General features: G+C 33.5%; 3 protein-coding genes and 1 pseudogene across 3 annotated transcripts; 3 read left to right on the top strand and 1 right to left on the bottom strand.

The window, feature by feature from the left end:
• LOC106302486 lies at positions 1-2,248 on the top strand (annotated as a pseudogene).
• Positions 2,249-4,549: 2,301 nt separating this feature from the next.
• On the bottom strand, positions 4,550-6,968 carry LOC106301217. The gene is made up of 7 exons (XM_013737566.1): positions 6,709-6,968; positions 6,338-6,395; positions 6,130-6,210; positions 6,002-6,037; positions 5,646-5,885; positions 5,427-5,568; positions 4,550-5,350 (listed from the first exon to the last, which is right to left on the bottom strand). Exons 1-7 carry the CDS (start codon positions 6,897-6,899, stop codon positions 4,854-4,856), a joined length of 1,245 nt encoding a protein of 414 aa, XP_013593020.1. The 5' UTR covers positions 6,900-6,968; the 3' UTR covers positions 4,550-4,853.
• Positions 6,969-11,777: 4,809 nt separating this feature from the next.
• On the top strand, positions 11,778-14,481 carry LOC106303833 (nodulation protein H-like). The gene is made up of 6 exons (XM_013740168.1): positions 11,778-12,187; positions 12,482-12,717; positions 12,791-13,049; positions 13,575-13,754; positions 13,830-13,985; positions 14,072-14,481. The coding sequence occupies exons 1-6, from the start codon at positions 12,158-12,160 to the stop codon at positions 14,243-14,245; spliced, it is 1,035 nt and encodes a 344-aa protein (XP_013595622.1). The 5' UTR covers positions 11,778-12,157; the 3' UTR covers positions 14,246-14,481.
• Positions 14,482-17,613: 3,132 nt separating this feature from the next.
• LOC106305596 (RING-H2 zinc finger protein RHA4a-like) lies at positions 17,614-18,258 on the top strand. Its single transcript, XM_013741950.1, has one exon. It carries the CDS (start codon positions 17,614-17,616, stop codon positions 18,256-18,258), a length of 645 nt encoding a protein of 214 aa, XP_013597404.1.
• Positions 18,259-24,800: the final 6,542 nt, after the last annotated feature.

Genomic DNA, 24,800 nt, shown 5'->3' with positions numbered 1-24,800 from the left:
ATGGCTGGTACTATATGTCAATGGCTGGTACTATATGTCTTGCACTCGCTGCAGCAAAAAAACTAAACAGATCTCCCACATCTCTCCGCTGCAAGCCTGCAACCAATGTGTTAATCACAATGTCACCAGTGTGTAAAGTAAGCCGAAGGGATAAATGACTTTTTACTTCTATTTTTTTATGAAATTTGATGTGAAAGGTGTAAAACATGCGGCAGATAAGAAGAGAATGAAAACCATAGGTAGAGTTGATGTACCTCAAGAAGCTTTCAAACTCGAAAAAGAGGTTTTGTAACACTTTTAAGTAGCTCGATAAAAAGATCTATTAGATTAATGCCGCCAAGAGTGCAGGAAGAGCTGTCCTGTCGTCAAGACTGGTACGTTTCTTCGTCTCATTATCGGGCAAAGGCTCCTTTCATGTCGTTCCTGACTTCAGTATGAAACTTGTTTGTGCATAAACTGACCTGTTGTGTGCATCTCACTAGGGAAACTTTGTATCGAGGTGACTCCTACTTCCAACACTGCTTTCTTGTCTGAGGAGCTTTGTATAGGATGTGGTATCTCTTGAAGGTACGTACTACATAGTCTATATATATTCTTACGATGCATGTGTCACCCTTACACTAACTAAGTGAAATTTTCTGATGTGAAATCACAAAAATCCCCATTTCAAGCTATTCAGATCATCAACCTTCCAAAAGACTTGGAGAAAGATACAATCCACTGCTATAATTCCAATGGTTTTAAACTACATAGGTTAGCTAATTCCTTGTGGAATCTGTTTAACCGTTTGTTTTTTAAGGCTCTGAAATATATATATCTTGATTTTGTAGGGTTCCAGTGCCAAGACCGGGAAAAGTCCTAGGTTTGGTTGGAACAAATTGTATTGGGAAATCTACAGCTCTCCAAATCTTGGGCAGGAAAAATCAAACCAAACCTTGGCAGATACAATGTAAATTAAACATGTCTTCTTGGGCATAGAACATGTCTCTTATATCATATAAGTTATATGATATAACTTATACTTTCTGCTACATATTGTGCAGAATCCTCCTGATTGGCATGAAATTTGGCTCACTTTTGTGGATCAGAACTTCAAAGTTTCATCCGTATTGTAGAAGAGAAACTAAAGGTATGGTAGAGAGTAGAAGCCAATTAAGTCCGGTTCTGGGCACAGTCAGATGAAATATTTGCCTTGACCTCTAAGTTTTAAATAACATTTGTTTTAACCTGTAATTTTTTTTAAATAGCTATTATACATAAGTCATACTCCAAATTGTCAAAAAAAATTATGTAAGATTAAACTAAAAATATTTAAGGCCTCATAAATTTCAAATAATATTTGTTTCCAAGGAAGCAGTCATTTAAGCAAGTTTGATGTCTCTCCTTATGTGCAGACTGCTATAGTGCTATGAAGCCACAATATGTGGATGCTATGAAAAAATTCCTAAAGGTACGCTTGGGATGGTTCTTGAGAAGCTAGACGAAAGAGGAATGATGTCAGAGATTTGTGATGCTATGGATTTGAACCACCTCTTGGACCGTGAAGCAACCCAAGTATCTGGTGGAGAGCTACAACGTTTTTCGATTGCTGCAGTTTGCCTCAAGAAGCCAGATATATATATGTGTTTAATAAACCTTATAATTTCTTAGATGTGAGGCAAAGGCTCAAAGCTGCTGAAGTTATAAGTTCGCTCCTAAAACATGACAAGTTTGGTTCCATCATCTCTTTGGTTCTTGAATACAATATGATGTTGTTCTTTGCGGCTACGTGATTGTGGTGGAGCATGACCTCAGTGTACTTGACTACTTGTCGGATTTCGTTTGCTGTCTGTACGGAAAGCCGACAGCTTATGGTGTCGTGACTCTTCCCTTCTCTGTTCGAGAAGGAATCAATGTGTTCTTATCCGGTTTTGTCCCCTCTGAAAACTTGCGTTTCAGAGACGAGTCTCTGAACTTTAAGGTAAGGCTTTACTAATGGGTTCTTGTCAAGAGAGTTTGTGACTTAACTGTTAGTGTTGTTTTTTGTAAAGGTTTCTGATAAACCACAAGAGAGCGAAGGGAAAGTCAAGTCCTATGCAAGATAGAAGTACCCTAACATGAGTAAGAAACTTGGAAACTTCAAGCTGGATGTAATGGAAGGAGAGTTCACAGCCTCTCAGATTATTGTTATATGCTTGGGGAGAACGAGACTGGGAAAACAATATTCATCCGGATACTGGTAACTTCAGGCCAAGGATCAACAAGTTAGAGTCCACCAAGGACAGAGAGCAAAAGCTTGCAGGATCATACTACTTAGATGATTGATTGCTAGACTAAAGAGAGAAATTCAGAGGTATGCATAAATACCGTAATAAAGTGTTTTATCTTGGGATATGTAAGTCCCTTTGATTCTTCTTATTGTTTTAATCCTAGGAGAGATAGCTTTATATGATTTGATCCCTTTGTAATAAACTATTTTCACACCTAATGCAATCTTGGTAAAAATTAACAAAAAATAACATCCTATGCATAAAATAAAATCATTTAAACTAAGAACAAATGTTAAACCAAAATATAATGGAACAAAACAAGTAGTTATTAAAACCTAACTGCTTACAACTACAACCAAGACGGATCCTATCATGCTACCACGGATCATACTATGCTACCACGGATCATACTGTCACCACCAGAATCCAACCATCCATTTACCTATACGATGCCAGTTTCTAATCCGGGTTTGTTATGTAATAACAGTAAATAAAAGCTAAGGACCAGAATTTTCTGTGAGGGTGGATGGTTGATTTAAGCAAATCTCTCATCAATCACGTTTAAAAACTATTTTCATTTTTCAATCTCACAAACTTAAAACGTTAAATACCGACAGCAAGCGAAGAAATTGTACCGACTTTCCCAACACGAAAAAATAGGAGTTAACGACCTAACAATTTACTCAGAATCATACAAAACTTATATTCAAGGCTCAGTTCTTTTGAAGCCCAAACATTTTAAAATCCAATTTTTACTTAATTATTATATTGGGCTATAAAACTATACCAAATTTTATTTGTTGATCGACCTATTTTAGATTTTTTTTCCACCACAAATCATTTTTAAAAAAAGTCGAGTAAAAAAAAAAAAAAATAATAATTTTGTAACTATATAATTTTCTAAATTTATTTAATAAAGAGTTTATTACAATTCTATATTTTTGAAATTAATTTTGGGTAATATAAGAAAAAAATTAATTTATTGTTCGTATAAATTGTTAAAATTTTAAATCCAAATTCTATATCTTTTTCATTACACAATTTTATCTATATACTAAAAAGTACTTAAGTAAACACTAACCAACTTCATAAACCTCAGCTTTTGAATATGAAATCGCTAATAACGCTAATGGTAGATCAAATCATTACGAAGATAAGATATGAAAATATCAACATATTTGAATTCGCCGATCATTATTATATCAACGTAATCATGATATGTGACTCAGAAGTTGTCTCATCGTACACAAAATTATACAACGCATCAATAAGGTACCCGGCCCCGCGCTTGCGCGGGGGTTATGCTCCTAGTAAAAAATAATATTGCGCTTTAAAGACATGTTGAATAACATATAGTTAATCAAATATATATATATATATATATATATATATATATATATTTGATAAAATAAATATGAATAGTTAGTTACTATTAATATTTAATGATATGATGAAACACGTTATTATTGATATTTATATGAGTATAGTTTTACGGGTTATTCCAGCAAACATGTACAATATTTATAAAATATAAATTAAGTGAACAATACATAAACCACATTTTAAGTTTGCTTCGTTCATGTATCCTTATTTGAACTTTTGTTTCTAATTTATATCACATCATAGGTCTCATTCTGGAAAATTTGTAAATACGGATCAGGTTCGGCTATAACACATCGGTTTGGTTCTAATTTGTATCACATCCTAAAACCCATAAAGTAACTTTATATCGTTCGGATTCGGGTTATATTGGTTTGGTTTTGATATATCAGAAGTTAAATCCAAAATTTAAAAGCAAAACATAAAAAACAAACTTATTTATATAAAATTGAATATTTAAGGTACTTATTTAAAATTTAAATACTTATTTTTAGATATCATTGAAAATAAATATAGAATTAAATATTTGAAGTGCATATTTATGTATCAAATATTTATATTTATGATCATTTTGGACTTTAATTTTTGGGTTATACATTCGGGTAATAATACTTTCAGTTTGGATATGTTTTGTAACACCCTACGTGACCCACTTTGGTATTTATAATATTTCGGACCAGATACAGATTGAGTTTTTGTTTGGATTCAGTTCGGACTTTGAGTTACGAATTTTACGTCCACGCCTGCTTTAAATAAAGAGAAAATGCAATTAAATAAAGTTTTCAACTAAAAATTATCCCTCGCGTGGTGTTAAATTAAAATGCTTAAATTTCAAAAGTTAAAAATTTAAATTTCTTATATACAATTCTGATTTTTTGGCTTTTTTTAAAGTTCAAGGTTATTTTGGTAGATTTCTCCGCTACAAATAAGGTAAGTAGTCATTATAATCTTTACAATAACATACACTAGTGTACTTTTACATTTTACAGTGTTGTTTTATTAACACAAGTACAAGATATGTCCATCTACAGACTTATTCTGATACTTGTACTCGCACCATTTCAAAGATTCACTCTCAGGTATGATAGGTCGTAGTAACCGTCACTCTATTTTACATCTTGCCGCATTCTATACAACCCTCTCCTTCATCTAAACATATCTCTACTACGTCCCACGTGGTTCACTTTAACGCATGTACCTTACTCAGTTTCCCACCCAAGTTCATCATAGTCTTGAACGGAGGACGCGTTTCTTGAAACCAAGATTCGAGCTTTTACGGGAAGTTGAAGTGGCATACGGTTGCCCGTTGAGAGAACCACCAAATCTGATATCCCAGCCTTCGATGTTTTTTGGAACACACGAGTCAAATAGGAACTGCCCGAGAACACTGTGAGCGTTTATGCTCGTTGGTTGGAGCGGGCGGAAGGAAGATCTATCTCTCTGTTCTTCTAGTGAAGACGATGCATCATTGTTGTTGTTGCTTTGATACGGTGCTGAGCTTGGTAAGAAAAAGTGATCACTTGGCCCAGTTGCTACTCTTCTTAGGCTTTGGTTAGAGTTCACAGCTACTTTCTGAAGGTCGCATATTAGGTCAGAGATCTCATCCTGCGTGTGAGCTCTTTCTCCAAGCTGTCGGATTTTCTGTGAGTGAACAGATATGGCTTTCTCTAGAAAGTTGGAGATAACAGCTCGGTATTGTATAGGGTTATGCCTATAGTGTCCTAAAGAAACATAATAAACAAAACTCAGATTTTGCCATAAGAGACACATAACATGTTACATGCCCGGACTACTAACCTGCATGAGGAGAGTTTTTCCACTTGACAACTTTAACTTCTCCTCCCAGTTCCTGCAACTGATGGGTGAAGCTTGAAATTACTTGGTGAGGAGCAAGTTCGTCATTATCGGAGCATAAAATGAGATATGGAGCTCCAATTTCCTGGAAAACGCAGAAGGGAAATTAAATCTTTTGAAGCTACCAACTTGAGAAGCAATAATTAGAGAAGGTATACTTACAACAGATGAGTAGAGGGCCTGCCAATACTCACTACGTTGGGATTCAAATCTTGTAAGATATAAACCATCAAGCCCAGAAGAAACCCCTTTGGCCACCCAAGATACTAGTCTTGAAGGCACAGACATTTGCCGTATGGTGGGGTGAAGTGCGAATTTCGCATTCAAATCACTAGTGAAATCCAATGGGCCAGAGTCGTAGACATGTCCAGAAAGACAGTTTCTAACAAACTGGCTATCATCCTTCAAAAATAAGAAAACAATGGATGAGTTGAAATCGAACTCAAGAAGAAACAAACATCACTATACGTATGAAATTTAATGACTTAATTAAAACTGTATAGGAGACAATTTCTCACCGGATGAATCTGAGCTTCACAATCACCCATGATCACCTGCATTGTATACCATTTTTAGATAACATTGGGAAAAAATAAAATAAAGATGAAGACAAATTAGCTGAAAATTTAATCCTTTTAAAACATGCCTGTAAGACTTTGTACATGCAGGCTTTTGGAGCTCCAGATAAAGCTAGAAAGATAACAGGACATGGTCTGGTCCTTAGCTCCTGAACAATAATAATTAATAAACACAGCAACCAGTAAGAAAACCGCAAACATAAGCAAATAATTGTGACAAACAGTTCCAATCTAAATAGGAAATTAAAACACAGACAAGTTTGGTCCGAATCTAACCTCAACAAGGTCAGAAAGAAGGTGGAATGCTAGAGAGAGAGCCATTTCTGGGTAAAACCTGAAAAACAAAACAAAAAAAAAAAAGAAAAAACAGAGACAAAAGAGCAAACCTAATTAAAGAGAATCTCAATCGATAAAAAGGAATCAAAATGGGAATATCCAAAAAGCTATCTACGGAATCTTTCAAAATTTGCAAATGATAACAATCCAAAAACGAATTCTCATCATTTTTTTTTCAATTTCAACAATCTTCTCTCCACTTTATCTAATCGGTCAAATCAATTCATCTTCCTCTATTGGAAATTCCCGATCTGCTAGTTGTGGGGAATTGAAACTCATAGAGAGAATCGAATTCGAAAAGGAACGCTTACGCAGTGAGAAAATCAGCGCGACAAACAAGCGAATTCCATCCAAGAGAAGAGTAGACATGAACGAAACTCGCGAGGTGGTTCTCGCTAATCGAACTCCAAGCGAACATCACAACCACGCCGCCGTTACATCCTCCGTCGTCCATCTCCTTATCCGCCTTCTTCCCCCAGTATACCCTTCCCCCGCCCATCATTTTCCCTTATTACAAACTCTGAGAGAGATTTGGTGATTTTTTTATGAACCACTCGAAAAAGTTTGAGATCTTTGAGATTGCGCTGATGGTTGTTGTTATCACCCACGTCAGATCACCTCCGGCGTATTTTAGTTAACTCGGTTTATTATGCGCCTTTTTGTACGTCGTCATTTGCCACGTCATGTGTTTACCGTGGAAGCAACGGTCAAATACGTTTAAGTAGGCTTTGTGTTTCTTCCTCGGCGCCTCGTCTCTAGACAGACCAAAACTATATACCAAGAATTGCAAAGTTCTCTTTCTGTGGAATGTCAAACCAACAGCATTTAGATTAGATACAACGTCAACAACACATGAATTTGACTAATAAACTGGTTCTATTAACAAGCAAAAAGACCAATTCACTTTTGGCAGTAAAGGAGTGAAAATTGTACAGATTTGAAAGTTGGATTTGAAGAGCAAGCTCACGATCTTCACAAATTCCTAATCACATAAGATTTACGTGTATCTAAATTATACAATAAACCAGCAATAGAGATGTAGTGAATGACTAAAATTCAATGGGAGTTTTTTCTTTCAAAACATAAATGGTTATATACATGATCATATCTTGCAACCTATCTTATAATGGAAGTAGGATGAAATTTCTGTGAAATTGATCGTATATGTTCTATCCATATGCTTATCATCCACCATAATACATTCATATTCACCATCAGTACAAACACAATTGTCTTAGCTTCCCACGCTACCTGTAAAATATAGGAGTCCCAGTCAACTAAAATTTCTTTAATTATAATTGTAGTTAATTATAATTGTGGTTAATGAGATGCACCCCCCATCCTCTGTTTCCGAAGGTAAGATTTTCTAAAGTGTTCATGCTTATTAAGAATTCAATAAATATTTATAATTTAATTTTTTTTTACTTTATTATACACTTTCCAATAACTTTTCACCAATGAAATTTAATCAATTCAAATATTTTCATTTAATGGTTTTTAAAAGTATAAAAAGTATCTTAAAATAAACATATAGAAAATCTATCTTTGTGGAACAAGTAAAAAAATCTAAAACATCTTACTTTCGGAAACGGAGGAAGTAGTATTTAAGATTGGTGGCTTCTCTTATGATCTACGAGTGTTCTTTTCTTTTATTACTTTTGTCTCTTTCAAATAAAGTTGACCGTTCAGAGACTAGACATAGTTCATGAAGAATATGCTGGCTAACAGGACTTTTCTGTTTACATATAGTTCTTTTTTTTTTTCTTTTTCAGGTGCATACTCCTAACTCATAATTGGTGAATTTGTAGGCTCAACTCTACTAGATGCATGTCAATGGCTTGGACTATATCCGCAATTTAACAAATAGAAATTTCTATTTATTCATCAGAAGCGGTGTATCTTTTGTTGTCAGAATGTGAGCACATCAATACTAGAAGCAACAAGGAAATACATCTTTTGAATCTCTCAAATCATGAGTTGTTAACTTTAGAACGAACCAATCGGAAAGCAAAAAAAAATATGCAGAGATGGTTGAAGAAGTCATACTAGTGGTATTGATTTCTTGAATTAATCTTAGATGAGAAAAACCTACACCAAATTATTGATCCAATCCAGAGCCATGCGATACCTCCAATATACTGTCGGTCGACTCCTTGACGAGCCTACCATGTTATTTCTGAAACGCCAAAACCGATTGAGGAGAGGGTCTACTAACCTAAGGTGTCATACCTTGCAATGCCATGCCATGCCAAATCATCTGAAAGAGCCTATCAGTGCAAAAGAACTGGATGGTTTCCACAAGAGGGTGAAGAGATTCATGATACTGTCTCCTTTGAGGAAGTTTGGAATAATTTTTGCTTGACGCAGTTTTTCAAGAACACCATAGAATCTATGGAAGAGATCAAATCACTGTTTGATGAAGCTAGAAGTGCACTTTTAAAGGTTAAGAAGCTGAAAAAGTTGGAAGATCCAAGGAAGTTTGTAGTTCTCTACATTATATTAGGAGTTGAATTCCTCTGCGATATAGGATCTACAGTTAGTCTCATGTCCGAGGATATTTTGAGAGATTAGGTATTGCTACAGAAGCTGCGAAGATAACAATGACCTTTGCAAGTTTCTCCACCAAATCTCCATATGGTATTGTCAACAATCTAGAAGTGGGAGTTGGAAACTGCATTATTCATGTTTACTTTCAGGTTTTGGAGATGGGTAGTGGATCAAGTATGCCTCTCATTTTGTGAAGAGATTTTCTAGCTACAATATGGGCAGTAGTTAGACATGTCAAAGGGCATAATATCCTTCGCAAACATTGATGAGAATATCTTCTACAAAGCTCGGCCACAAAACTGAGGTATGCATCTAACTTCCTGCGTTGATGTAACTGATGTTCCTTTGCCTCTAAATGTTTCTTAGGAAGACATAAGTGACAAGAACAATGTCAAAGAAGCCATGATTAGTGCATCACATAAGTCTAGGGGAAATTGTAAGAAGAATTTGTAGTACGAAAGGATCAAGTGTGATCCTCACTTGACATTGATTCCTTGACATTAATTCAAAGCAGAGGTCTCTCACAACCTTTTGTAAAGGTTCAAGATGTTCTCACCTCAGAGTTGAAGGACAAAGGAGAAGATGTTGTAAAATGATCAAAAGATTAGTATGGGGAAGTTGATATATTATAGTTTTTATGGATTTTCACCATGATATAAGCTCTATTTTCGAGTATTTAATTTTTGTTTCAAATCGTTTTAGAGCCATTGCAGGTTTAGGTACACTTTGGACAAGATTGGAAATTTTGGAGCACCTTCGAGTATTGAGAGAATGACAACTGAAATGACCAAGTCGGAGCACGTATTTGGAGATGCATGGTATCGACCGACACCCATCATTGGTGTTAGTCAACACCCATTGAGCACATGCAAACCCGGCGAGTTTTATCAAGTATCAAGAATCTCAGCTTGGCCTAAAAGTCTCGTATTTGCAATCAAGGTCCTAACATGTTTTATACCTATTCAAAGTTATTGTTTAGGTTATGCTTTATTTTACTTTAGAGAGTTTTTGGAGAGACATATCATAACTCAACAGAGATAAGATTTCAAGCTCCCTTAATTCCCTCTTTGATTTATTTATGCAGTTTATTCAAAATATGATTTGTGTTTATGATATCATGTCTGATCAAAACATATGTTAGATTTAGGGTTCTTCAAAGGACTGATGAATTGTTAGAATGATATAACTGATAAGGTTATCTTATATTCTTCATTTGGATTGTTCTTAATGCTAGATGTAACTTGACAACTTGAAATATAGATCTTATGATAATTGGTAGATGTGAAAATGTAATTGATTCTTTGAATTAGTCTTAGATGAGAAAAATACATATATGCAAAGTGATTAGTTTTAAGTATTTTGTAAACTTATCAAAAAAATTCTTAATACTTGTATGAATCGATCTAATTTGCAAAGAGATTTGGAATTCTAGATCTATACATAGATTATTTGTGCAACGAAGGGATTGATTTGAGTTCAAGAAATGTACTTCATAAATCTTTAGCAATTGTTTGATATCTAGCGCTTTCTCTAATCGTTTACAACCTCCTTCACATTTTTCGTCTTTTATTGCATTAAATCTAATATTGTTTATCTTAATTCAAATACTTATAGATATTGAGTGGTCCATAGAGTCTCTGTGAATTTGATCACTATGCACATGTGAAATTCAGAGTAGCTCATAGGATTAGTTTGAGCATATCATATTCCGAAGCAAAGTTTTCTAACTCGGCTGTTCATCCTCAATTAAAGCCCTACTCGCGACCGGTACTAAATTGGGTAGGTCAAACTGATTCTTGTTTATAATTTGGCTCCAGAATCAAGAGACCATCTGCACTACGAATGTCCTTTTGCATGGACGATTTGGCTGAGATCTCTCGACAATGCTCACTTCAACCTCTAAAATAATAGAAAGATATTGTGATTCAAGTATAAGGATTCGGAGGAGACAATTTAAAAACCGGCTTACATTGGCAGTCGGTGTGATCTATTGGCTTTGGTAAGAGATGAACAAGAGGTTCCATCATTACCAATTTCGATCCCAAGATGCTCTCCTTTTTTGCCACTTGGTAGATAACAGATCTCATCCTCAGCTACATATAAAAGTCTCTGATAAACCTTTCGAAACTCATGCAAATTAGGCTCACCACAAATAATCGGGGATAGTGAAACGATCTGAAGACACTTTTTAATTTTTGCTTTTAACTGCTTGACTCGTATCACCAAATGGACTCTTTCTGATCTTTTTTTTTTTTTTTTTTTTTCTGATCTTTCTGAACAGAACAATTTCAAATTCGAATCGATTCGGATGATGGGTCTTTGATAAAGAAAGATTGAATCTTTGTGAATCTTCTCTTCTGGGTTTTTTTTTGTTTGATCATAAATATGGAATTAAAATTATGGGGTTAAAAAATTGATTGGTTTAACTATAGCCATGGCGCTGTAAAACATTTTCTTTTCTCTCTTGCATTTTTAATTAATCTTTTTCAAAAAGAAAAATGTATGTCGGTTGTGGAGTTACTTATACACGAGAACTGCAACAGAGAAGAGAAACCTAAACTAAACGAAGAGGGAAGAAAGCTAATCAGGTCGATAAAGTCAAACTTTTAACCCCAGAATCCGAGATTCCAATAACTAAAAACCTAAAAAAATGGAATGGGTCACACGTTACTTGAACTAATACTATAATCTAATTTATACGTTTATTAAATGAGAATTAAGTATCATATAAAAGAATATAAAAATGGAAGATGCCATGGTGTGCATGTCAGAAACGCACTAAACGATGTCGTGTTCGGGCTCAATAGACTTTCCTCTCGAACTTTGCGCTTTCAATATTTTTATTTTTTTGGTTCTCCAAAGTTTTTCTTTTCTCCAGTGCAAGTGCCATTAACATCTCCGTAAATTCGAAGCAACCAACGGAAACAGAGAGAAAAGCTCCACAAACAACGTTTATCGGGCCTCTCTAATCATTGTTTTTTCTTCTAATCGAAAATTTTCTCTGTTTTTTCTTCGTTTTTCTTAGAAAAATTGTTTCTTTTCAAAAACAAATCAGAGAAAAGCCACTTTGTGTTTTCGATTTTACATTATTGTGTTTATTCTTTAGCTGTAAGTGTGTCTGAATAATAATTCATTGCCTTTCTCTTCTCTTCCTTTCTAAATCTCTCTCTCTCTCTCCTTCCTCTCTCTTTCTCTCACTAAACGGAAGCAGCCATGGGCGACGAACACTCTCTCAGCCCCAAGGTACCTTTTTGCTTAACGTGTATTGAAGCTTTTCCTCCTTTTAAGCTTCTTCTAGTCTGGATTAGGGTTTTTTTCTGGAGTAATCAGTAGCTGATTTTTGAGGAATTTCATATGATTCGATATGGGTTTCTGTAAAAATCGAATCTTTCGGCATCTGGGTCTTGCGTAATTTTGAATTTTGTGGTGCCCCATGTTGTGTGTTTGCCCTTTAATTTTGTTTCTAAAACAAGCAAAAGAAAACAAAAAAAAAAGAACTCACTTGACAGAAGCTCGTAAATGTATTGTTTATCGCAGGATAGTTTTGTCTTCAAGCTCCCTAAAAAATCTCCACTTGTGTTGAGGATGGTCGTCCTCTCCTTTGTGATGGTCTGTGCTGTCTACATTTGCTCAATCTGTCTTAAGCAAATCGGCGTCGTTCCCAGTGCTGGTTTCTTGAACGTTGAAGTGTTTGAGAGGCCTTGTCCTGAGCCTAACATCGAACCATGGGACATTCCATATGTTCATTATCCTAAACCCAAGACATATAGCAGGTAAAATGAGAGTGTTCATTAGCTTTCTTTTGGTTCTTGGTTCTAATGGGGTGTGTGTTGATTTGTGTGTTAGGGAGGAGTGTTCTTGCAATCCGGTTAGGTATTTTGCGATTCTCTCCATGCAGAGATCTGGTAGCGGCTGGTTTGAGACTTTACTAAACAACCATACTAACATAAGCTCCAACGGGGAGATCTTTTCGGTTAAAGATAGGAGGGCTAATGTGTCGACCATTTTCGAGACCTTGGACAAAGTATATAATCTAGATTGGTTGACTAGTGCTTCTAAGAATGAGTGTACTTCTGCCGTTGGCTTGAAGTGGATGCTTAATCAGGTAACTGTCTATAAATGTTTAATCATTTATTGCAATAAAAGATAAAGATCTGTTTGCTACTACTCTATCCTGTGCTTTATACAGAATGTTTACTTACTGTTTTGGTATAGTTTAAATGCTGGAAGTATATATTTTTGATGTCCTTAGGATAGAACCTAAACTATGAGATGCTTTGTGCTGTGGTTCCTTTTTTTATGTCTAGAATCTAGAAGATATGAGCTGAGCTACAATCTTTCTGGTAGATCCTGAAATGAGATTTCATTGCTTCAGGGAAGAACTGCATTGTGATTGACTCTAAGCTGATAAAGTTTTTGTAGGGAACTTGTCTCAGGGAATGATAAGGTTCTGGTTTTGATTGATTTATGTTTATACTTGTCTCCTTGAAATATGTGTTTGGTTGATTTTTGATGTTTCTGGTCTTCTTAAAAGGGGAATTGAGTCCCAATAGTCTTCAGTGTGATTTCTCTGTTATGTTTTTTTTTTTTTTTATGTTGTAATGTGGTTGGTGATGAAACGTGTGTATAGGGTCTAATGAAACACCATGAAGAGATAGTAGAATACTTTAAAACCAGAGGCGTCTCAGCTATATTCCTCTTTAGGAGGAACCTCTTGCGCCGGATGATTTCAGTTCTGGCAAACTCTTACGATAGGGATGCTAAGCTATTGAACGGTACTCACAAGTCCCACACTCATTCCCCTAAAGAGGTTTTTCTCTCTCTCTCTTATGTCTTGCACATTTGGTTCTGTGAAAACTAAACGTGTGAAACAAACTGGTTTCAGGCTGAGATATTGGCGCGCTACAAACCAGTAATCAACACAACCCTTTTAATAGGTGATCTGAAGAAGGTTCAAGAGATGACTACAAACGCACTTTCTTACTTCAATACCACCCGCCATATCTTCCTCTATTACGAAGATGTTGTCAAGAATCGAACCGTGAGAACATCTTTGTTACACAAGTTTCCTAACTAGTTTCAATGCATTCTTCTTAGACTGACTGTCCCTTTTTATCGCTTTTGCAGAGACTAGACGATGTGCAAGAGTTTCTAAAGGTTCCTAAACTCAATTTAAAGAGTCGACAAGTAAAGATTCATCACGGTCCTTTGTCACAGCACGTGCAGAATTGGAACGAGGTTCAGACGACACTGAAAGGGACAGATTATGAGAACTTTCTACTTGAAGATTACCGTAAGTGAATGAATTAAAGACTTAGGAGAGAGTGATGTACATAAATCTCTCTCAGAGAATCATCAACTTGTAGGAAAGTTTTGCTAGTGCCACGAACAGGTTTTGCAAAATCTTTTTATCTTTTAGTTTTCTGTCTTAATCAAGTTGATAGATTTTATATTTTATTCATTCTTTTATCAGGAACTAAGAGTGTTCTATTTTAATCGGAAAAGACTGATCTGGTTCATCCTCTGAATTTGCTTATAATGATTAAATCATCTCGTTATGAAAACTTGTTGCATAACTTGATCAAAGGAGATCAGACGAACCAAACAAGAGCAAAAGCTGTTTCTTTCTTCATTAGCCACAGACTCTTAAGCTTAAAATGAGAATCTGCTGGAGTATGAATTGGCTTAACTTGTGTCAAAACTTTGCAAAAACCTTGATGATTATACTTGACTAGAGACAAGATCAATGTGCCTTTGACCTCGTCTCTGAAATATGTGTCCATCCCTAAAGTTCTAGTTGATTCTATTTCTGCTATTCAAAACTTTCTTGATCTCAGCAGTGTGCCTTTATATAGCCTTACTATTAGGTTTCCACTCTGTTTCTTTTACCGCAGTACATTCAGACTACTGAACTTGCTTTGAGGCTGGTTCAAGAACTTAATATGAGCTCTGGTTGAGCTAGTAGATTGTGCTTCCATAGACTGAAATTTCCTTTCCTATTGAGCTTGTCTAGTTCAAATTTCCTTTGAATAGGCGCGCCATTCTTGATCTCAGATTTAAGCTTTTCTACAAACTCAGAGAACCTGATCTATCCTTGTGTTGATCTTAGATTTGAAAAGATAAGATTGCTCTTTCCTTGTCATCAAAATGGTATAAAGCCAAAACGGCCATGATACTACTTTCCTCCATATAAACCTCAGAAATCCCTTACTCTTGGTCGATTCAACCTCTGATCAAAAAAATATACCTTGGTTATATTTCATTTCTTTCACGGACGAGGTCTCTTGTTCAAATTCAAAATATGGTGACTTTTTACTAAAATTTAATGTTCAAAACTAGGCGTAATGCATGCGGTTGGGTAGGGTTAAAAACACATGTCACCGCTAAGTTAGGTTATTGCTAAGTCGTAAGGCCATGTATGGGGGCTGAGGCCTGCAACGCTTTTTAGCACGAGGTTTTCTTTTTCGTAATTGAAAACCACGACGGACTGAAATACCTAATTTTAATTTTACAACGAGTAGCTCCAATCCAAGTTGATTTTCTCCCCATAATTGGTATTGGGATTGATCATGATTTTGTGCTCTATTAGCAAGTGACAAAGTCGTTTCACTCGATCCCGTTATTGGATAGTCATGTAGAGGTGTTTAGGATCCATTCAAAAACTGACAAATCAGTGAAAATTGGTTTGAATAGTGTTTGGTTTACATACAAAATCTAAAAACTGATCAATACCCAAAAGAAAATTGGGTTTATTTCAATCTTAGTTCGATTGTTTTTTTGATAATTTTAGGTAATTAATGTAAAACACATCTAGTTTACGTGGTTTGATAAAATATCGGGTAATACAAATTATGTTGGATATTTTAAAGAATATATCATAATAATTTTGAACAATTTTAGATAATCAAAATTTATTTATTTCCAAACATTTTTTGATACAAATATCTGATCATACATTATTTTTTACAGATTTGGTTTATTAAAATTTAAGTATAATTAATACTTTTAAATATAAAAACTGTATTTTATATATTCAAATACCCATCACATTGTTGATTCGGTTCAAATATTCAGATATGGAAATAAAACCATTAAAAATTGTTTGATTATTAGATTCAGTTTGATATTTTCTAATTTGATTTGATTTGGTTCATTCTTTTGATTCTGGCCTGGGTAGTTTGCCCACGGCCTAATAAATCTAACTTGCATAAATTGATTTATGATTTCTTCGGTTCTCGTGAATACATACATCAAAGACACATTCAATGCTCAAATTTACACTATGAGATTTTGATTGGTGATATGAGTTAGACTTGATTAAGTTTGAGTTAGGAGCATAACTCAAAAATGTTACCAACCATAAGTTTGTTTTAATTTTTTGAGTTAATGTTTGAGTTATAATGTATTATCATTGAATTATTCCTTTTAAAAAATCGATAACTCAACTCTTAACTCAACATCAAGCAAAATTCAATGTATCAGAGGTTGAGTTACTTTTTTTTTTGTATTATGTTAGTTATCCTACGTTATATTTTAGTTTTTAACAATTTTATATTTTTCAATACGCCCACTATCTCACGTTTAGCTTTTGGAATTCATAAAATGTTTTCAAATAACTTAAATACCTATTTACTCATTAGTCAAAGATGTTTATAAACAATTATTTGATTATATTTATAATAAATATTATTATTATTATTGTATTCGTTATTTTTAAAAATTATATATGTTGCAACTTATACATCAAAAATATTACCAATCAATAATTTTAAAATTATAATAATTTATATTTTTACAGCGAATTCACTGCATAAATCTACAGTTTCTACCACGTAATTTTTACAGCGACTTTTACATAAAGTCGTAACTTTTATTCTGACTCAATTCTAATACAACAGGTCACCAATAGGAGCCTGAAACTAGGTTACACTTTAGTCAGAAAAAAACTAGGTTACACAACTTTTATTACAAAATCTCTCTCTTACTCGGTCAGCCAAAATAAAATTATTTCTCTACAGAAAGGAAAGAACATAAACCAAATCTCTTTCATTATCTCCTTATTATTTTAACGGTCAGATTTTTAAAAAAAAAAACTAAAAAAGAAAATAACCAAAAGGATCATCATTAAATGACCGAATTAGGAAAAAGGAAATTAACCAATGGCAAAACGGTAAAACCCAATAATCTAGTTTTTGAAAAGGAAACATTGGCGAACGAACCAGCTTTTGCAAGTTATTTGGAAGATATCAAGAGTCTGAAATAGAATTTCATACGATCAGAGATTATTCATGTACGAAGAACGCAAAATACAAAGGTGGATAACCTAGCACGCAGTGTCAGGACACAAACGTCTTTCGTCGTTCACATGGATCAACATTTCCCAGCGTGGTTTATAGTTCAATATGAGTTTGTAACGTAGTTGACAAGAAAAAAAAAAAAAAAAGGAAACATTGAAAAAACTGCATTAAGCTTCACAACATCACACTCTCTCTATATAAACCACACTCTCTTTGCAGAGAGCAACAACAATCTTCATCGTGTTCGTCTCTCAAATTTAGGGTTTACTTTCAATCAAATTTTTCTTGTTTCTTTTGCATCAATCCCGTTTCAAATCATCTTCAAAATCCCAGTTTATTCTTGTCTTTAATTCCTCTGCTTCGTGTTCGGCCATGGAAATCGAAATTCATAGAGCTGAAGTCTACACGAGGGTGTCGAACCTACCGAGACACTTGATGTGGGTTACCAACACAGTCCAGATTAATCTAGACGAATTGATCCAACACGAAACTGGAGCGGTAACTGTTTTAGGATCACGTCGCATCCGCTTGAGGCCACGTGGCCGCGGCTTCACGCCACGTCAGCTCGCTGGGCTCCTTCGTGACGAACATGTTCCTGAGTCTCCATACTTGGGCAGAAAAATCGCTCTTGATATCAATCAGCAATTTGCTTTTGATTCTTCTCTTCAACAACAACAACCTGTTTTCGTATCGGTCAATGTCAAACTGATCAGAGAGAGGACGCTTATGCCTCCACTGCCGCCGCCTGATTTTCTTCACACTCCTCCGTCGTCGTCGAGAGGTGCTTCTAGTGAAGTTTTTCAGAGGTTGTCTCAAGAACAGGGAGTTAAATCCAGAGATTTGGTTGGGAAAAACGAGACTCAGTGTTCGATTTGTATTGATGACTTGTCCAAGACTCGTGAGAACATCATTGAACTGCCTCAGTGTTTGCATGTTTTTCATCAAGATTGTCTCTTTGAGTGGCTGCGTCGGCAAAACTCGTGTCCTCTGTGCAGGAGAGCTCCGTACGAGTTATAGGTTGGGACGTTTGTAACTTGTAGTACAAGTTTTGTTACAAGCCCTAAGGTTTTAATTTTTCATTCGATAGTTTTCTCTGTAACTTTTAATATAAAACTTGATATTTTGTTCTGCTCATTCCTATTATTCACTTTTAATGAAACTGAAAGTTACATATTGACTTGTTAGTTCATATCTCGACTTCAAGTCTTACGTCATTGTCCATCTGTTTCTACAGTTTTATCTCTCTGTTAGCTACATTCTCCTGAGGATTTTTCGTTTTTATATTGCACTCGCGGAAGCTTCATGATTCCCACTATGTGTATTGTAGATTCCTTACAACTGTGTTAGATTGGTCGCTTGCCCTGATCTACACAAAGACAGCAGTAGAAGGCAAACTCTTTTGTCTTCCTTGCTCAGCGACCCACGTGAGCATATATGATCTAACAGTGTTGCTGCTTCATCTGACCTGAAACTAAGCAATTCTCCAGCTGCAAAAGAACCTGTGAGCTATATGGGATTAACAAAGATAAAAAAGGTTCTGACTGAAACAAAACAGACCTGAAGCTTCAAACTTTCCATTTCTGCAGCTGCTACTTTTTCATGTAATGATCTCAAGTAGTATCACTCCGACCTGTTACACATCTTCTTTTTCTCCACTCTCAGTATTGGACACGGTTCCATAAGAGCATCTCAAAACGAAACTTTATAACTTCAAATATAAAATTTTTTATTCTCCAAAAAAGAACTTTAAAACTTCAAATTTAGAGTTTTAAGAAACGAAACTTCATATTTAAACTCTATTTGAAGTTTCACTACTCAAAACTACAAATTTGAAGTTTCAACTTTTTTATTTGCATTTTGGTTCTTATACTTAATTACATATCACATATATGATTCTTAAGTATTTTCTCATTTATCGTTTTAATCTTTAAAATTTTTTTATATCATAAATATTTCAAATTTATTTTTCTAAATTCAAAATTTACACGTAAAATTAAATAATTAAAAAAATTATAATATTGTAAAACTAGAATTAGATAACAAAAATATTACAAAAAAACTTAATAAAATAAGTTTTTTGAAAAGATACATGAAGACGTAATTATTGTACAAATTTAAATATTACAACACTAATAGTCTAGTAAATTTGCTCTGGAACCTCTAAAATATTGTCTAAACAATTTTTTTTGTAATCGAAACTAGATCATTACGGAAATACTTTTATGGAATAATGTGATATTTTGCTTGTACTTTAATAAATAATTATGTATTACTATTTATAATTTTATATTTTAGTGTAAGATTTTATTAAGTAATATTACTGTATTATTTATATATATGTGCTAGTGATCTATAAAAAAATTATGAATTTATATTAATTATGACAAATATAAGAATCTTAATGTAAATTACAAATAATTTTGAAGTTAAATTTCAAATTTTTTTTTTTTAGAAAAACACCTTGAAACTTCAAATTTACTTTTGGAGAAGATCTAAGATAGCCCATGCATGTTTCCTTTTATTTTACTTCTTCACCAAAGAAACATGCGGTTTAGACCAAATGATCCAAATTCAAAGATGGGGGAATCTTAATGGCACTAGGGGCATTGCGTGCGCGGGGTTGTGGAAAGATTTCTTGTTTCATCTCAATATTTGTTAAGGTTATTGTAGCTGTGAATTTTGCGTTTTGGGTTGGTCATTGTTTTTCAAGTTTTTTATTGTTATAAGGTTAGAGTTGTGATGATGAACTGTGTATGCACTGTTCTCCACTCATGAAAGACTAAACTGTGTTAGTAATGTGATTGATATAGTTCGTGGTGTTGCTTGCTGTTTCACTGAGACTTATTGTTTTTTTGTCTTTTTAATTTGTTACTTGTACTGTTGAGATTATATAAATTATATTAAGGTTATTGAGAGTATATTTTGTTTCTGGATATTTTTTTCTCCAGTTTAGTTGTGTAAGTCGTGTGTATTAAGTAATAATTTTTTTTATTCTTATTATGTTGGTTATATATATTTTTTTAACTTGTTTTTTTTACCAGATCTTTAAACAAATACATGAAGACTTGTAGAAATAACTATAAAATGAGTGACAATTAGTATTTGAATCTTAATGGGTTTTAAACGAATATATGTATTTCTCATAAGAAGACAATAGCATTGACCTGTTGACATTGAGTATGTAAGCTATTTTCATAAGACAAGAGGAGTGAGCAGGTGGAGATATTGTTGCCGCCTTTGTGTCTGTTGGGATTGTCTCTTGTATCTCCTGGTGTGGCCGTGTTTGTTTCTCTTTTATTTGATGGGTAATATGTAAACAAAAATCATTGTTAGTTGTATTTATCAGAGTTTGTAACTTACTCTGCTTTTTTGTTTAGGTAATTTCATTGATCTTGGTTGTCGTCTTTGTCTTCTTCGTAAGCATCTGCGAAAGTAAGTTTGTAAATTGTTAAATAGTTGGTCGCGTAGTTTGTATTTGTTTAGCTGGCTCAATGTATGTGTCGTTGAGTTTTAGTTGAGTTGATTGGTTTGGTATATATTTGTTTTGATGTTTATTTGTAAGATTAGACAAAAAGAGAGGTGATCATTAATGATTCGTCTTTTTGGGGATTCTAGTTTTTGGTGTTTTTATTGTTTGGGTTATTGTGGTTTCTTTTAAGCTGTAAAATAAAGATTTGAGAATGAGTTTTGTGGAGATGCAGATTGGGTTCATTAAAGATGAGAATCATATATATAGGGTTTACAGAGGGGCTACAAATCAGGAACATTTATGATCAAGCGATTTAAGATGGAGACATGAAGAGTTCACCAGTGAAAAAATAGATTACGAACAGACACACGGCGCAACTCTGTAACTCAGACTTGTTTGAGACAATAATGAAAAGAACCCAAACTCATTTTAAACGACAACATTTTATAATGTGGGAAAATTATAATTCTTGCAAACTTGAGCTTTTTTTCTCATATAACGTGATGAATATCATTTAAAAATGAAACTCATAATACACTTCTAGGTCCGACCTTTAGAGGAAGCCAAAGAAGCAAGGGCTTCCGACCTTCATAAATATATATTAGGTTCAGCCAATCAGTGTACAAAGTATCATTTAGCTTAGTGGTATAAATGTTGGTGTTTATATCTCAATAACCCGGGTTCGAGCATAGGCTTGACACTTTTTCACACTTTTAAAAAGTGGAGTCCACAAAACGCTGACGTGGTGCTGAGGAATGAGCAAAAAACCAACTATTATAATATAGATTTCCTTCTCGCAACATCCAGTGATACTCTCGCTTGATCTTTTTTTTCTTGTAACAGTTTTGGAATACAAGTTATACAACTAATGTTGATTTTGTCCTCGTATACTTTTGCCTGATCAACAGACACATCTACTTTACTAAAATAGAAGTACAAATAAGAAATAACCCTAAGAATTACAACTTAATTACAATACAATGCCACTGAAGTAATTAATAAACTTAAATCTAAATTATTTTTTTTCTAAATCTATTCCACAACAAATTGATGATAACTATTACACTTAATGCACATTAATACTATAAACATTAATATGTAAAGTAGAAAACCTCTTTCCATAAATTCGTGGATATTATCCTCTATTAAATAATGTTTATTACATTTTTCAAAATTTTATTGTTAATGAAATCAATTAACAATATTTAAAAAATTAAAAAGATATGCCGTATTTGAGAATAAAAACTTAATAATGAGAACATATTTAAAAAGATCTATTTTACTTGACATTTCTAAATTTGTACCTAATTCAATTTTTCAAATAACCAATTTGACTAATCTATTTAATTGACGATATTGTTTAAGATATATATAACTAAAATGCTATTAAAAAAATTATTTTTAAATTATGTATGATATTACATATGTTCTATTGAATTTTACCTTAAATTATTTTTCTTTAATAAGGATTTGAAATATTAGATTTGGTAATAACATGTACATTTAAGTATTAGTATTAAAAAAATTAAAAAGTCCTAAGATTTTTCGTATGAGAAAATTGTAATAGGGAAAGTTTCAAAAAAATATTCTTCAAGTTTTGTATGTAAAGAAAAACATTTAGACAAGATAACAATATTCTAAAAAAAGGTTCAAATAAAATAAAAATCCTACATATAATAAAATGTTAAAGTCAATAAGTTAAAATAAAATTAATTTGATAATAATATAAATACAAGAAATGCAATTACTCATTCTAACAAATTACTCATTTTAATAAGTATAATATAAATATTTTACTAAAAATGCATGACGAATATTTTATATATCGGAAATTAAAAATTAAGACTACTTATATAACGGGTTGGAAATTTAAATATAGTTATCATTTATGACCAAAAACCTATCAAAACATCTCAAATATTATTTTCGCATAATATGTTACTTTACGGAAAACACACACATAAACTAAAAATAAACTAAAAAAATATTTTTTAATTATTATGCATAATTTCATAATAAAAAATACATAATACGTGAATATATATATATATATATAGAAAACAAAAGTATATTCCTAAAAAATGAAAAAGTGGTTTCTTTTTTTACTAGGAACCCAAATGTGGTAAATAATTCTTTCCAACGCGTATCTAACCCGGCAATGAAAGGCTACTAGCATTTCCTTTACCACTAGCCAACTCGATATCAGGTAAAAAAAATGATATCGGTTAAATAAAAACAAATATTCGCGTGATATTTACATTTACAGTTATATAAATCATTTTACTTTTACTATTAGTGGAATTATATAACAGCAATATATGTATTATGTGATGTATTTTTGTCCCCATTTTATTATAATTTTTATAGATTATATAATAGTATAAAAATATTTAGTTACATTACGTAAACAAAAAAAACATCCATCCGGGCGGATCCAGCTCTAGTTTGTATTTTATCTGGCTAACAAGATAGTCCGTGGTTTTGTCCGCTAATTTGTATTTGATGGGCTTCATTAAAACTTATCCAGCCCATCTCCCTAAAGTTTTGAGAAGCTGAAGACCAAACTGGTTTAGTCCATCAAAATAATAGACGTAAACCAATCTTTAAACCAACAAAAATATTAAGTTCCCAACCGTACCAGATTTTGTTTGCAACTTCAATTTTTCTTTCTCAGCGGCCACGAGAGAGTGAAAATTTTATCAATCTATGCCAAGTAAAATATAGTTATGAAGTTGAGAAGAAGCTTCTAGAATTTGATAATATTTTTTTCAGTGTTTTAACCAAAATTCTTATCTCGTACTTCGTTTAGAAATCACTTTCTTATTAAAAATCAAAAACTGCAGATATGAGAAAATTTTAGGAAAAAAGAAAAAATTGATTTATTTAGATGACATGTATTGAATATCAAATGATAGTAATTTTTTAATTAAAAAATTAATAGTCAATATAGAATAGTTGTGGACCTCTGATGTAATGCAAATTTAAGATAAATATGATTAGGCGGTTTCCATAGCGTCGGATCTGTGCTTTTCATTTGTTTGTAGTTGTCATTGACTTTTTCTTTTGAGATCTGTCTTGTTTTATAGTTTTGTTTCCTTTGGTAGTGGTCTCTTTCCTTCTAGTTTTGGTGCAATCCGACGATATGTTACATTGATAACATAATCCGAAAAGTAAGGGCCTAGAGACAGAGCTAAGGATGAGTCTCTTTGTTTGGACCTCTTTGGTGTAGATCTGGATTCTCTCGGTCTTTTCTCTGTTTTTCTATTTTTTTGGACAAAAATTCTCTCAATTCTCTCAGGTTTGGTTTTGTTACTTGTTTGGTTTGTTCTTGATACACATCTGGTCATTTTTCATTTTGGCAGGTGGTTCATCAACCTGTTCCTTATCTGCCTCAGATGTAGAAGTCGTCCACATCGTCAATTTTCTTCTTATTCTCTTAAGTTAGGACGGATAGATTGCATCTCAAGAGCCGGTTCATCCATGCAATCTATGTGGCTCCGCTTCTACGGAGCAGTATAAATAGGTCTCAAGCTTTGGATCTGTCATTGTCGCCTATGGGTTCTTTTCGCTGGAGCAATATAGTGAGGCTCTTTGACGGTCCTTTGGCAAGGATTGTTTAATATCCTTATTTGTTTTGGTGTTTTTCCTACTCTCAAATTTATTCCTGATTTTAGACTGTGTGTTTTGGTCGTCTTAAAGTGGGTTTTTGGTGCCAAGTCAATGAACTTTCTCTCTGATCTTGTATCTCTGTTTATGTTATTTTGGCTCTCGGTGATCGGGGTTTGCTTAGACCCTGCCATCATATTCATTTAAAGATCGTACCTTATCATTTATCCTTCTTTGAATTAAATGAAATTTAGTGTGGAAAATGATATACAATACACAAGTTGTGTCTTTTCAAAAACTTTCTAAATTCATCAAATTTCAATTAGACCAAAATTCGAAATTCTTCCGTAAACTATAAGTTGAAATATAGTTTCATTCCAAACATCATGCAATCTAACATTGAACAATTTTTATATAGTTGACGACTATCGATGGTGGCTATGAAGATTCAAAATATCTTTTGAGATTTTGATTGTCCTTTGAT

This window comes from Brassica oleracea, chromosome C7 (genome assembly GCF_000695525.1).
Source record: "Brassica oleracea var. oleracea cultivar TO1000 chromosome C7, BOL, whole genome shotgun sequence".
NCBI classification, from domain to species: Eukaryota; Viridiplantae; Streptophyta; class Magnoliopsida; order Brassicales; family Brassicaceae; genus Brassica; species Brassica oleracea.
The sequence above is the reverse complement of the archived record's forward strand: the minus strand, read 5'-3'. Positions and strand labels throughout refer to the sequence as shown.